General features: G+C 41.8%; 1 protein-coding gene across 1 annotated transcript; it reads right to left on the bottom strand.

Annotated features, from left to right (window-relative positions):
• Nucleotides 1–801: 801 nt before the first annotated feature.
• On the bottom strand, nt 802–13114 carry LOC114239590 (protein THEM6). The gene is made up of 5 exons (XM_028169871.2): nt 12899–13114; nt 9592–9771; nt 5850–6064; nt 4695–4883; nt 802–3086 (listed from the first exon to the last, which is right to left on the bottom strand). Exons 2-5 carry the CDS (start codon nt 9755–9757, stop codon nt 2955–2957), a joined length of 702 nt encoding a protein of 233 aa, XP_028025672.2. The 5' UTR covers nt 9758–9771; nt 12899–13114; the 3' UTR covers nt 802–2954.

Below are 13114 nucleotides of genomic sequence, written 5' to 3' on the forward strand. Positions count from 1 at the left end.
ATAAACATAATAAAACAGTTTCCCGTCGTAATGATATCTATTTTCAGGATAAAATGTATTTAATTCTCTACTAATAACCGTCGCGAAATACACTTCAATACAATACACTTCATACTCCTACCTCTATCATGTGAGCAATTTTACTAAAAGAATTATTCATAAACAAAACAGGTTTTTTTTATGCTCTTTCACAAATTATTTCAATATAATAGATTGCGAATCAAGAAGTTAAGCTAGGCTTAGTTCAAAATTTTCGACTGTGACCAATTGTGAACTCAAGTGCCAATTTTTATTCCCTATTCCAGCTACGCGCGGACGGGTAGGTGAGCTCACGGGCTCAACCTGAGAGAATTCGCTAACACTAGCAAGAGCAGTGCTTCGCAGAATCTAACAGCGGATCGGAATCGCGACCCACTGAGAAGATCCGCCGAGAAACTCAGTGGGCTGTGTCTGTGGGTTAGTTCGCTCGTTAGGACGGTGACCGGTGCTTCAGAGGCCTAAAAGCACCGAGTGTAAATCCGGGGGATCCGACAAGACATGTTTTGGGCGACGGCGGCTTTGCGTTGCCCCGTCGCGATCGGATAAGTAATAAGCGGCGGCCACGATAAGAGGGTTTTTGTGTCGAAGTGAAAATATTAATGAAACATGACATTCCATGAAAACTTAGTTCTGAACAAACAGAAAAATAATACGTATCGCCAATAATTAACTAACTAACTGTACATATCGCAAGATGACCGTGGCAATTTGAAAAGCTTAAAACGAACATAAATAAAACCACCATTACAATCATCAAGACATTATATTTCATAGGACCAATGTCAGTTGATACAATGATTCTGAAGTTTTTAAAGGTACAGATTAGATTACAGTACAGATTACATATTTGCAAGTCTTCGTCGACTTTACAATTTGGGTTACACTATTAAAACATCGAAATGTTAAATGTGTTGCCAGCCTCGAAATATAGAAAAGCAAGTGCAACGAAATATTGGTACTCCATCAACAACTACAGGGTTGCTATGAAAATGTTCATAAATAATCGACAATTTCCAAGGAATTGATCAAAAATCCAGACATGATTAAACCCGTCCAGCTTATCTAAGCTGAGGTTGAAACGGTGACGCAAAAAACATTTTTTTTTAGGTTTATTTATTTTTAATAATAAACTTAGTAATTTCTTCAGATTTCCCGAGTCGCAGATAGAATTAAGACTAATTTTACGGTTTAATTTCGCTTTTTTTTTTTAATTGTCACTGTTTTATTTTACAGTTTAATTCATACAGCTAGTTTAGTACAGTTACATAGTCGACAGAGATCAAATCGTTAAAGTTGTTTTCATTTTAATTATTTTTTTCCTTTACATTAATAGTGAAGTGTATGTTGAGTTTCTCGCCGGATCTTCTCAGTGGGTCGCGTTTTCGACCCGGTGGTAGATTCTGCGAAGCACGGCTCTTGCTAGGGCCAGTGTTAGCAACACCTCCACGAAAGGTGAGCCACGAGAGCTCACCTACACACTAGGGTGAAGCTGAAATAGCCTCTCAAGGCTAACATCTTAATTTGATTATAAAAAAAAAAACGCGTCACACATTCCGGCTCGAATAGCCGAAAGAGTGAACTCCTGTTATATAATAGTTGTAAACTACAAATTTAATAAAAGGTATTGTTTGGTAAAGAAAGTTTCAATTACTGTCACTACGGAAGGAAATCATAATAATGACGAGAATGACGTCATCAATTTTAAAAACAACATGGCTCCCCAGTCTCTCCGTTTTTTAAATGATATTGTTAACAATTAAAATGATTTCGAATCATTTACATTTTTATTTTATTTATTAATCACATATTCCTTTCTTGTTTTTCATTAATTACAACCAACTATGATGTCTCACATCTGTCGATCTGTCAGCTCATGGTCATTAAAATAATAATATTGATCTATACTCGTTATTTAGACCGACTCGCCACACTTACACCCTGAACTAGGCGTGTGACCGAAGATTTGAATTCTTCAAAATTGATTTTTGTAGCATTTTCTAGCTCCGCTAAATTAATCACATTTTGTTTCATGGGTACTCTCTACCTACGTACTATTCAATAGCTGTAATAATAAATTCTTAATTTAAAATCAAATAAAAACGCTATGCTTTTTCCTGCAACCAAACTCTAAAGTTAGAGGAAAATCTCACGTCAACTGTCAAAATAAAAATTCACAAAATTGTGAAGAAGTGACTTAAATGAGATTTATTAATTAGTATAAAGTTACGTTGGTTTTTTATCAATCTATCGCATTTAAGCGAATATACATTAAGCATTATCACCAAAATTCATTTTATGAGAAAATCTGATCAGAGATGTGGCGTTTAAGTACACACCTTTTTATGATGCGTAAGCCGGAACGCACGAGATGTGGGAAATAGAATATAGTCTGTGACACGGGACCTTTTTTCCGCCAAATATTTAAAACAAAAATATTTTATAATGTGTTAAATAACTAATATAATATAATTAGCTAGAATTGTTTATGCCGCTACATCAATAAAATTTATATTGTTTCAACTGTGATGTTAATTACATAAAACACGACTTTACGGCGAAAGAAAGATGGGACTCTATATGAACTCCCTCAGAGAGTCTACATTTACATAATATAGGACAGGAACAATATTTTACATAATACAAAACAATATATGGATTATTATTACAGTAATTAATTATAATAAATAAATAATATTTTCGTAGATAACAATAACGTGATGGAATACTTTATCACACAAACTTCGATAGCCAAGCTATACCGTATTACATAAGTTGTATGTTATATACGTCCACACGTCTCGAGTGCTGCGTCTAAACTGAACTGTACTTCACTGCCAGAGCGGGCACATCATATAGCCGTCTCACTCGTGCTTTTTGGCTCGATCACGTTCACTGCGGCAGTGAGTAAGATAGCCTCATTCTGTTGTCACTGTTGGTATGACCTCACCGCATCCGATATTACTCGGGGAAGGGATGGTTGGGAGTGGGGCATTAACAGCCCGCAGTTTGGCCGAACTCAGCTCGTTGCTCTGCACCCAAAGCTCCAACTAAAAATACATACATATATGTATATATAAATAATACGTTATTCATTATACATACATTTTATTGTTCAAAAGCTTATTAAAACCTGCATTTTGCCAATATGGATGACGTTGATATTATATAAATAATAATAATAATAAATATTTACTAACAATCACACCACGTTAACTGGTCCCGTGGTAAGTTCGTAAAGAACTTGTGTTACAGGTACCAGATAACGGAAATAAATGTAATATTTTTATTATGCACCTACATATATTTAATATACATCCATAACCCTGGAAAATACATTTTTATATTTATCATACAAATATCTTCTCTTGGCGGGATTCGAACCCGCGACCACCTTGTGTAGTGACCATGTCACTTACCACTACACCAGACGGCCGTTAATTATATTAAAAACTAAATGAATTATTAAATGTATCTTTAGAGTTTTGTCCTCAATCGTTTTGAGCACATAATTACGAGCCACACGAAATGACACTTTTAAGTATTTTAATGCAGCAGATCTTTGACGTGATTCTCTAAAAACCATTTGCGCCGATTCACTAGAAAGTATTCGTTTCCATGCTACATAATCACCTAAATTTCCACATATTGAATTACCGTAAGATTACGTCACAGATATGATGACGTCATAAACAAAGGACCAAATACTGGAAAGAACTTTATGTATTTGTAATTAATTTTTCTTTAAATAGATAGACAAGGTCACAAACCTACCCAATTTAATCGGTAACTGGAGACTGTGCACAACCTTGATACAGAAGCTGGAAGACTCAATTTTATTATTTCAGGGCTACGTACTATCCCTTCATACCGCAGAAACAGGTAGAATTGTATTTACCCAAGCTGACACACAGAATTAGTCCTCCAACCATTAAACGCGGTAGGTAAATGTGTAAGAAATACACTTATACAATACACAGGGAAACCAAACTTGTATATATTAGAGACGGCATTTTGTTTTGACAGACTGACTATAGGAGCGAAAACTACGAAGAATTTCTAACGTAATAATATCATAATAATTCATTCATTCACTTTTCGGCAGGAAAGTGAGGAGCGAAGTCGTGTAAACTGGTTTTCTTTTGTTGAACTACTGATTCATCAGAATTATGTTTGGAATAAAATCTGTGAAGGTTCACAAATTTCGGAAAATTAACCAAAGCTTTAGATTCTCGGACTCCTCCTCCCTGAAACCCCTAGTAAGCTCCTACTATTTTATTGGGACATCATTTAATTTCTTAGCTGATAGCCTTGAGTGGCTATGCCAGCGTAATCGGGTGAGTAGGTGAGCTCACGGGGCTAACACTGGCCCTAGCAAGAGCAGTGCTTGGCAGAATCTACCACCGGATCGGAAACGCGACCCGGAAGGAAGGAGGAAGGTTCGGCCAGAAACTCAGTGAGCTGTGTCTGTGGGTTAATTTACTCGTCTTCGCAAGTGACGGGTTCGGCGAGGACGGTGACCGGTGCTTGAGATACCTAAAAGCACCGTTAATGGATCGAATTTTCATCACAACTATAAATTTAAAAAGGGCATTTAAAAAGGACAAACGAGCAATCCCGCCTTCGAAGAAAATTAATGAAATCAATAAGACTGTTACCTCGGGAGGTATCTTCCCGGGAGCCGGCCTACAAGATCCAGCACAATGCAGTTGGAGGAGTAACTCAGCTATAGCAGAAGCAGAAGTGTCAATGACCCTTTGACGGCAGACGGCGATGGCGTGAACGAAGCCGCCTGGACCTACGAATTCGTGCTCCATGAAGAAGGTCCTGTCGTCCCAGTAGACAGCCTAGAACGAAAAATATATCTAAACAGAAATAGGTAAAGCAAACAGTTTTGAAGTCGTCGTAGCCTAAAGGATAAGACGTCCGGTGCATTCGTATCTAGCAATGGAACGGTGTTCGAATCCCGCAGGCGGGTACCAATTTTTCTAATGAAATACGTACTTAACAAATGTTCACGATTGCCTTCACGGTGAAGGAATAACAACGTGTAATAAAAAACCAACCCCCAAAATTATAATTTGCGTAAATACTTCTTATGAGTCCGCACGGGTAGATACCACCGACCTGCCTGTTTCTGCCGTGAAGCAGTAATGAGTTTCGATTTGAAAGATGGGGCAGCCGTGGTAACTATACTGTATATGTCTATGGGCTCCAGTAACCACTGAGCATCAATAAAAAAAAAGTCTTTTTAACACGCTTTTATTAGCTTAATTTATATTTAGCATGAACAGTGCTTCGCAAAATCTACCGCCGGATCGGAATCGCGACCCACAGAGAATATTCATCTATGTAGAATCTCAGTGGGCTTTTGTATGTATGTTACGGAATCTTTAAACGAAATTTTCACTGGCTTCAAAACGTCCTAACTTGAAAATTTGCACTTGCACCAAGGGTCACATTAATTATATTTTAAATTTACTCCAATATCCTGACTAGTATCAACATAATAAACACATTTTTAGAAACAATTAGTTCTTTCCCTACTTTATTATCAGTTAAGTACAGCAAAACCTCTAACTATCACTTCAAAAATCCTACATAACTTAAGCGTAGTCACCAAAGTTAGTATACAGAGAAAAAAATATATATCCTGCCTTCTGACGTGTTTCCACTGCGACTTTTATCAATATATATATATGCTTATATATTGCTTATATATCAAACGCTAATCATTCCTGACAATCTCTCTTTGGTAAAAAAAATGGTTGCATAGTTTTGAATACGAAAACAGTTATAAGGTTGATCAATACCTTGGACGTTATGGTAAACCTGGTGAAGGGCTTCAAGTAGCGCCTGTATCTTATTGTGGCGGCACCCTGGACGACCGCGCCTCCAGCCGCTTTGATGTTCGCATAGAGCCCGGTCCGCTCGTAGAAGTCAGCTCGAGCAAAGTCCAATTCGCGGAGATAACGAGCATTATTCATGTGGTACAGCAGAGTATCGATATCAGTGAGAAGACACCAAGCTAGAAAGAGGCACATAAGATACAATTTTTGCATACAATTTTATACAGGGGCCTTCAGCGTTCTAGTCTAAATGGTAAGATACTGCCAAGATGTGCCAAAGTAATAGAGACTTTGACCCATATTACGAAGGGATGCGGCATCGTAACGTGAAACCTGGAGTGTTCCTTTAAGGCCGTAACCAGCCTATCTTAATACTAGGAGTTGAATAAAGGTATTCTTCAAATCACGTCCAGTGTTAATTAGGTTAAAATATTTAAAAACTAATAAACTGTGATCTTTTTACCTTTTTGGTATTGAAAATCTAAACTTTTAATTCAAGTGATTAGATACAAATCATAGAACCAAGAAACGGCTGAAGTAAAAGAATGATCTAAAGAAGAAATCGAAATAGAAGGCATGATTCAATGGGTACATAATATATTACCCATTCTAGATTACCCAAGTAGGGATGATACCAGTAAGGCGGTCGATTGTAAAACTCGTTCTAAATCCGTATACAACATAATAAGAGGACATGCTTCGATGAACTTACATAATTTGAGACAAGGTCAAGAAGAAGAAGTTAATTAGGTGTTGTGTCAAAAGAAAGTTCATGAGACATGCTTTGCTTGAGTTGTCATCTTTTGTTCTGTTTACTAGATGCTTGGACAGGGAATATCTAATATTCTAAGATCCAATTTTCTGAGATTCCTTCTTCCTATATTGTTAAGGTACATTGTAGCATTAAATATAGATCATACGTTAGCTATCATAGTTTAGATGAAATCCGGCAAAATCTCAATGGCGCCAACTACATTTTACTTACAGCTGACATATATATCGTTTTAGTTTGGAAGAAAATCCTAGGCGGCGGTTTAACGGGCCATTTTACTTAGAATCTTCCCTGCATACTTTTCTCTTTATCCGGTATAAAACACTCTAGTGCTTCAAATAACAAACTCTTTTCCCCTACATATTCGTTGGTAGCCTAATCCGGGTACGCCCGGACGGATAGGCGAGCTGAAGGGGTCAACCTGAGAAAATTTGGTAACACTAGTCCTAGCAAGAGCGGTGCTTCGCAGAATCTACCACCCTATCGGAATCACGACCCACTGAGAAGATCCGGGCAGAAACTTAGTGGGCTTTATCTATAGCAGTAAAATTCTTCAATAAGTTGCGCTATTGAGCTCTCATCGACCCTCTTCCCTGAGCGAGCGGAATACGTTTCCCCGGCGATGGCTTCACCCTCAGCTACAGACTCTCGAGAAGAGGAAAGCACCGATGTCCCCGAGGTGACGCAAGCAGAGATGAGAGCAGCCGTGTCGCAACTCCGGTCTAAGAACACAGCGCCGGGACCCGACGGAGTTCCTGGTCGAGCTCTCGTCCTGGCTCTGAAGGAGCTAGAGCCCCAGCTGAGGGGGCTCTTCACGGCATGTCTCGAGCAGGGTCAGTTTCCCAGTGTATGGAAGGAGGGGAAGCAGGTCCTGCTCAGGAAGGAGGGGCGCCCCGCGGACTCGCCGTCCGCGTATCGACCCATAGTCCTGGTCGATGAGGCGGGCAAACTTTTTAGCGCATTATCGCAGATCGCCTCGTCAGCCACTTGTGCAGGGAGGGGCCGGACCTGAATGACAACCAATTTGGTTTTCGTCGGGGGCGCTCCACCATAGACGCTATCATGCGCGTGAGGGCCCTGGCGGAGGAGACGGTGTCCCGGGGTGGGGTGGTACTGGCGGTGTCTTTAGACATCTCCAACGCTTTCAACACCCTACCCTGGAGTTGTATTCGGGAGGCTCTGAAATATCATCGCGTGCCTCCCTACCTCCGCCGCACGGTAGGGGCTTATCTGGAGGGTAGATGCGTCACTTATCGGGGACGTGACGGTGCCGGTCGGCACCTCATGTCGTGCGGTGTTTCACAGGGATCGGTCTTGGGACCGTTCCTGTGGAACATCGGCTACGACTGGGTGCTGAGAAGCGAGCTCCCGTCGGGCGCCAACTTGACGTGTTATGCGGACGACACGCTTGTCACTGCCCGGGGGAGCTCGCACAAGGAAGCGACGTTGATAGCCACGGCTGCGGTGTCACTGGTGCTGAACCGCATCCGGCGCCTGGGCCTGGAGGTGGCCCTAAACAAATCGGAGGCTATGGTGTTTCATGGCCCCCGACGTGCGCCGGCGCCGGGATCACACATCGTCGTAAGTGGGACCCGGATAGCTGTCGAGTCCACCATGAAGTATCTGGGATTGGTGCTCGACAGCCGATGGGAATTCGGGCCACACTTCTGGCGGCTGGTGCCCAAGCTGATGGGTGCAGCGGGCGCGCTTTCAACGTTGCTTCCCAATTTGGGGGGCCCGAGCGCCGCCTGTAGGCGGTTGTACGTGGGAATCGTGCGGTCCATGGCTCTGTATGGGGCCCCTGTGTGGGCGATGGACATGACGGCCAGCACTCTCGCCATTCTGCGTAAGCCGCAGAGGGTGATGGCCGTCAGAGTCGTCCGCGGGTACCGCACGATTTCCTACGAGGCGGCTTGCGTCCTGGCCGGATCCCCGCCCTGGGGCCTAGAGGCGAAAGTACTCGCGTCATTATATCGATGGCGCGAGGAAGAGCGGGCACGGGGCTCGAGGCTGATGCAGCGGAAGATCGCGCTGCGCCGAGAGGAGCTCCGTCTGGCCTTGGTGGCGAAATGGCGGCAAAGGCTTCTGCGCCCTACCGCCGGCCTCGCAACCGTCGAGGCGATCCGGCCAATACTCGACGACTGACTCGGGAGAAGGCACGGCTCCCTGTCTTTTAGGGTGACACAGGTGCTGTCGGGGCACGGTTGCTTCGGCAAGTACCTGTGCCGCATAGACAGGGAGCCGGGCGCTCGGTGCCACCATTGCGTCCACTGCGGGGAGGACACGGCGCAACACACGCTCGCCGAGTGTGTAGCTTGGGAGGAGCAGCGCCGTGTCCTCACAAATGAAGTAGGAAGCGATCTGTCGCTGCCGGCCGTAGTGCGGAGGATGGTCGGCAGCGCAGAGTCGTGGGACGCCGTGGTGTCCTTCTGCGAGGACGTGATGTCGCAGAAGGAAATTGCGGAACGGGAGAGGGAGATCTCGACTCCCTTCCCCGGCCGCAGAAGGCGCACCGGGCGCAGGAGAAGGGCGGACAACGCCCTTTTCCGCCCCCCATGAATGGGTCCAGGGGCGAGGGACTTGGGAAAGCCCTCGCTCCCTATTCGATGGACCTGAGACGGAGGCGCGTGCGGGTGTCGGCGCGTGTCTCTGAGGCGGTGCACGGAGTAGCTGAACGCCTCACTACCCCGTGCAGGAGACGAGGCCTGGACAGACCGTGCCAGCACTGGTGTGGGGCTGCGGAAGAATTTGGATTCCCGCGGCCCTGCGCGCACGTGTGGGTGGACACCGGGGTGGTTTTAGCCGGTAGGAGTCCGGCACGCCCCTCCGCCTTTCCCCAGGCGGAGGTAGTCCATGAGGATTTCTCTGCAGAAAAAAAAAAATAAAAAAAATTAGCTCTCACAGCTCCTTAGCAAACGATAAAAACAAACTTACATTGGACCTCAGTGGTGTCTAGTATACAACATTTCTTCTTGAAGTAGCGCGCTTTAGCCACGGTGTACATCATCCGGGCAAAGTACGCTACATCCAGGGTGCCGTACAGAAGTATGGCGCCGGCCGCAATCGCCGCGCTCCATCCCGGTATGCAGACCGTCCACATTTCGTAGATTCAAACTGGAACATAAGACGTTCTTCCATTAACTTATATGGGCAATCGATCGGCCCTTTCGAGACGCTTAATAAATAAATAAATAAATAATCTATCTATATATGTATATAAAAATGAATTGCTGTTCGTTAGTCTCACTAAAACTTGAGAACGGCTGGACCCATTTGACTAATTTTGTTCTTGAATTATTATTATTTGTGGAAGTCCAGAGAAGGTTTAAAAGGTAGATAAATATGAAAATGCTCGGAATTTAATAAAAATAACAATGTTGTTTTCCCTTTGATGTGTCCCCCGTCGGACGGATTCCTTTTGTTTGTTTTAAGTTTATTTTATACAAAAGTTGAGATCTTTTATTTATCGATTGAGGCACTACAAAGTCTGCCGGGTCAGCTAGTAATAAATAAATATTTACTAACAATCACGCCACGTTAACTGGTCCCGTGCTAAGTTCGTAAAGAACTTGTGTTACAGGTACCAGATAACGGAAATAAATGTAAGATTTTTATTATACACATACATATATTTAATATACATCCATAACCCTGGAAAAGACATTTTATATTTATCATACAAATATCTTCCCTTGGCGGGATTCGAACCCGCGACCCCCTTGTGTAGTGACCATGTCACTTACCACCCCACCAGACGACTGTTAATGCCTACAACATCCCTATTATATTTAAGTGCTCCATTGAAATGATAATTTTCTCGGTCCCCGCCCTGATGACCATGATTACTTAGTGGCCGAAGTACGTAGGACGATGGAACCAACCCATGCATGGCCACTACACAACCTATTTTATAAGTCGTCGTGGCCTAAAGGATAAGACGTCCGGTGCATTCGTATATAGCGATGCAACGGTGTTCGAATCCCGCAGGCGGGTACCAATTTTTCTAATGAAATACGTACTTAACAATTGTTCACGATTTACTTCCACGGTGAAGGAATAACATCGTGTAATAAAAATCAAATCCGCAAAATTATAATTTGCGTAATTACTGGTGGTAGACCCTCTTGTGAGCCCGCACGGGTATGTACCACCGCCCCGCCTATTTCTGCCGTGAACCAATAATGCGTTTCGGTTTGAAGGGTGGGGCAGCCGTTGTAACTATACTGAGACCTTAGAACTTATATCTCAAGGTGTGTGGCGCATTTACGTTGTAGATGTCTATGGGTTCCAGTAACCACTTAACACCAAGTGGGCTGTGAGCTCGTCCACAAATCTAGGCAATAAAAAAAAAATATTAGTACAGATTAGGTAGTGAAGAAGATTATTAAACATTCCTAAAGATCTTATCACAAACGGGCAATCCTAAATCTTTAGTTCGAACAATAAGTAGACATTTAATAATAGTAGCTAAATATTTTTTACTAACTTGTCTAATAAAGAAAATATTCGTGGAATTTTTTCCGAGCAATTAACGTAATTTAATTGTCATACAGATATCTACGTATTGTTCACGCCATCTATGGTAATTGGCTTCTGATATTATTTGCTGACTGATAAACGAATGAGAATTACAAAAGGCTGCCTCATCAAAGAGAAATGAAAAAATTAAATTAACTGAACGTGACGTCAGAATCCCTCGACCGAAGCGAAGATTAGATTTTTTTTGTGTGAAATAACAGACGTTTAATACAGGTGGTGCTAGAACCACTTGTGAGTCCGCGCGGGTAGGTACCACCGCCCGGCCTATTTCTGCCGTGAAGCAGTAATGCGTTTCGGTTTAAAGGGTGGGGCAGCCGTTGTAACTATACTGAGATCTTAGAACTTATATCTCAAGGTGGGTGGCGCATTTACGTTGTAGATGTCCATGGGCTCCAGTAACCACTTAACACCAGGTGGGCTGTGAGCTCGTAAACCCATCTAAGCAATAAAAAAAAAGGTATTATGTTCAAAGTTATATGGAAAATGTTTATTATGTATTACGAAAATGTAATTGCAATTACATATTGCAGTAGTAGGGGCTTGGCCGTGTCTTTGGCTTTGCTGATGACTTTAATAACGGTGAACACTCACGAACACTCATTTGTTTAACTGTAACATAAACAGAAGCGGTTTTTTTTTGCTTATGTGGGTGGACGAGCTCGCAGCCCACCTGGTGTTAAGTGGTTACTGGAGCCCATAGAGATCTACAACGCAAATACGCCACCCACCTAGAATAAGTTCTAAGGTCTCAGTATAGTTACAACGGCTTCAAACCGAAACGCATTACTGCTTCACGGCAGAAATAGGCAGGGTGGTAGTACCTACCCGCGCGGACTAACAAGAGGTCCTACCACCAACTAACTATTAAAAAATGGATTTTCTGAAACTCAGTTCAGTTTTAAGAAGAATCGCTTAAGTGACATTGTAGCACCGTATGTGCGATATATCAAAGAACTTTTCGTTTTGAATTTCCGAGTCTTATTGTACGCGATGCTAATATATTCATAAGTTCTTACTGTCCTGTTGGCAACAAGTGAGTTGAATAATAGGGATCGGTGTTTAAAATATACGAAACTTAAGCTAATTGAAGAAGTGATTTTAAATTTATTTCGTAGTAGCTGACCCGGCAGACTTCGTAGTGCCTTAATCGATACATAAAATACCTAAATTTTTGTATAAAATAAACTTAAAACAAACAAAAGGAATCCGTCCGACGGGGGACACATCAAAGGGAAAACAAAATTGTTAGTTTTATTTAATTCTGAGTATTCTCATATTTATCTACCTTTTAAACCTTCTCTGGACTTCCACAAATAATTCAAGACCAAAATTAGCCAAATCGGTCCAGCCGTTCTCGAGTTTTAGCGAGACTAAAGAACAGCAATTCATTTTTATATATATAGATTATATTTTTATTATTACTCCTAGCTTCAATGCAATGGGTTATTGACGATTGACCAGACGTCCAACACAACTATCGTGTGCAAAGAAAAATTAATATTAAATTGAAAAGTTGCAATAATATTCGTAGTAATAGTACCTACCACCTATTTTCTAGTAGTAATTCTTCAATTGCGATAAATTAAAAAACTATTTAAAAAACAAAACCTCATAATTTTATGTATGTGTTATATCTAGTAAAAAAAATTAGAAAAATTACCTTTAAATACAGAAATAAAATATCATATTTAAAAATCCATACCTTACGAAAGCTGGTTAATGGAAAATCGAAGATGTTTTTTTTTCAGTCTTCGAATTACTTTAGGATCATCATTCGACGCCGCTTTATTATTTCTGCTAGACTTTTTTTTTAAATTATATTATATATTAGCGCAAACACGTATATTATAATTTGAAAAACTGTAAAACATAACCTCACGTATGAAACAGCAGAATTTTTTCACGCACTGAATAACGG

Source organism: Bombyx mandarina, chromosome A1, assembly GCF_030267445.1.
Source record: "Bombyx mandarina strain Sakado chromosome A1, ASM3026744v2".
In the NCBI taxonomy this organism is placed as follows: Eukaryota; Metazoa; Arthropoda; class Insecta; order Lepidoptera; family Bombycidae; genus Bombyx; species Bombyx mandarina.

Bases quoted from the DNA above. Each gene is read 5' to 3' on its own strand.
- LOC114239590 (XM_028169871.2), bottom strand. From the start codon at position 9,757: ATGTGGACGGTCTGCATACCGGGATGGAGCGCGGCGATTGCGGCCGGC. The intron at 6,065-9,591 runs GTAAGTTTGTTT...GCCTCTTTCTAG, and splicing joins AGACACCACTGAGGTCCAAT to CTTGGTGTCTTCTCACTGAT. The intron at 4,884-5,849 runs GTATTGATCAAC...TTTTCGTTCTAG, and splicing joins GGTTTACCATAACGTCCAAG to GCTGTCTACTGGGACGACAG.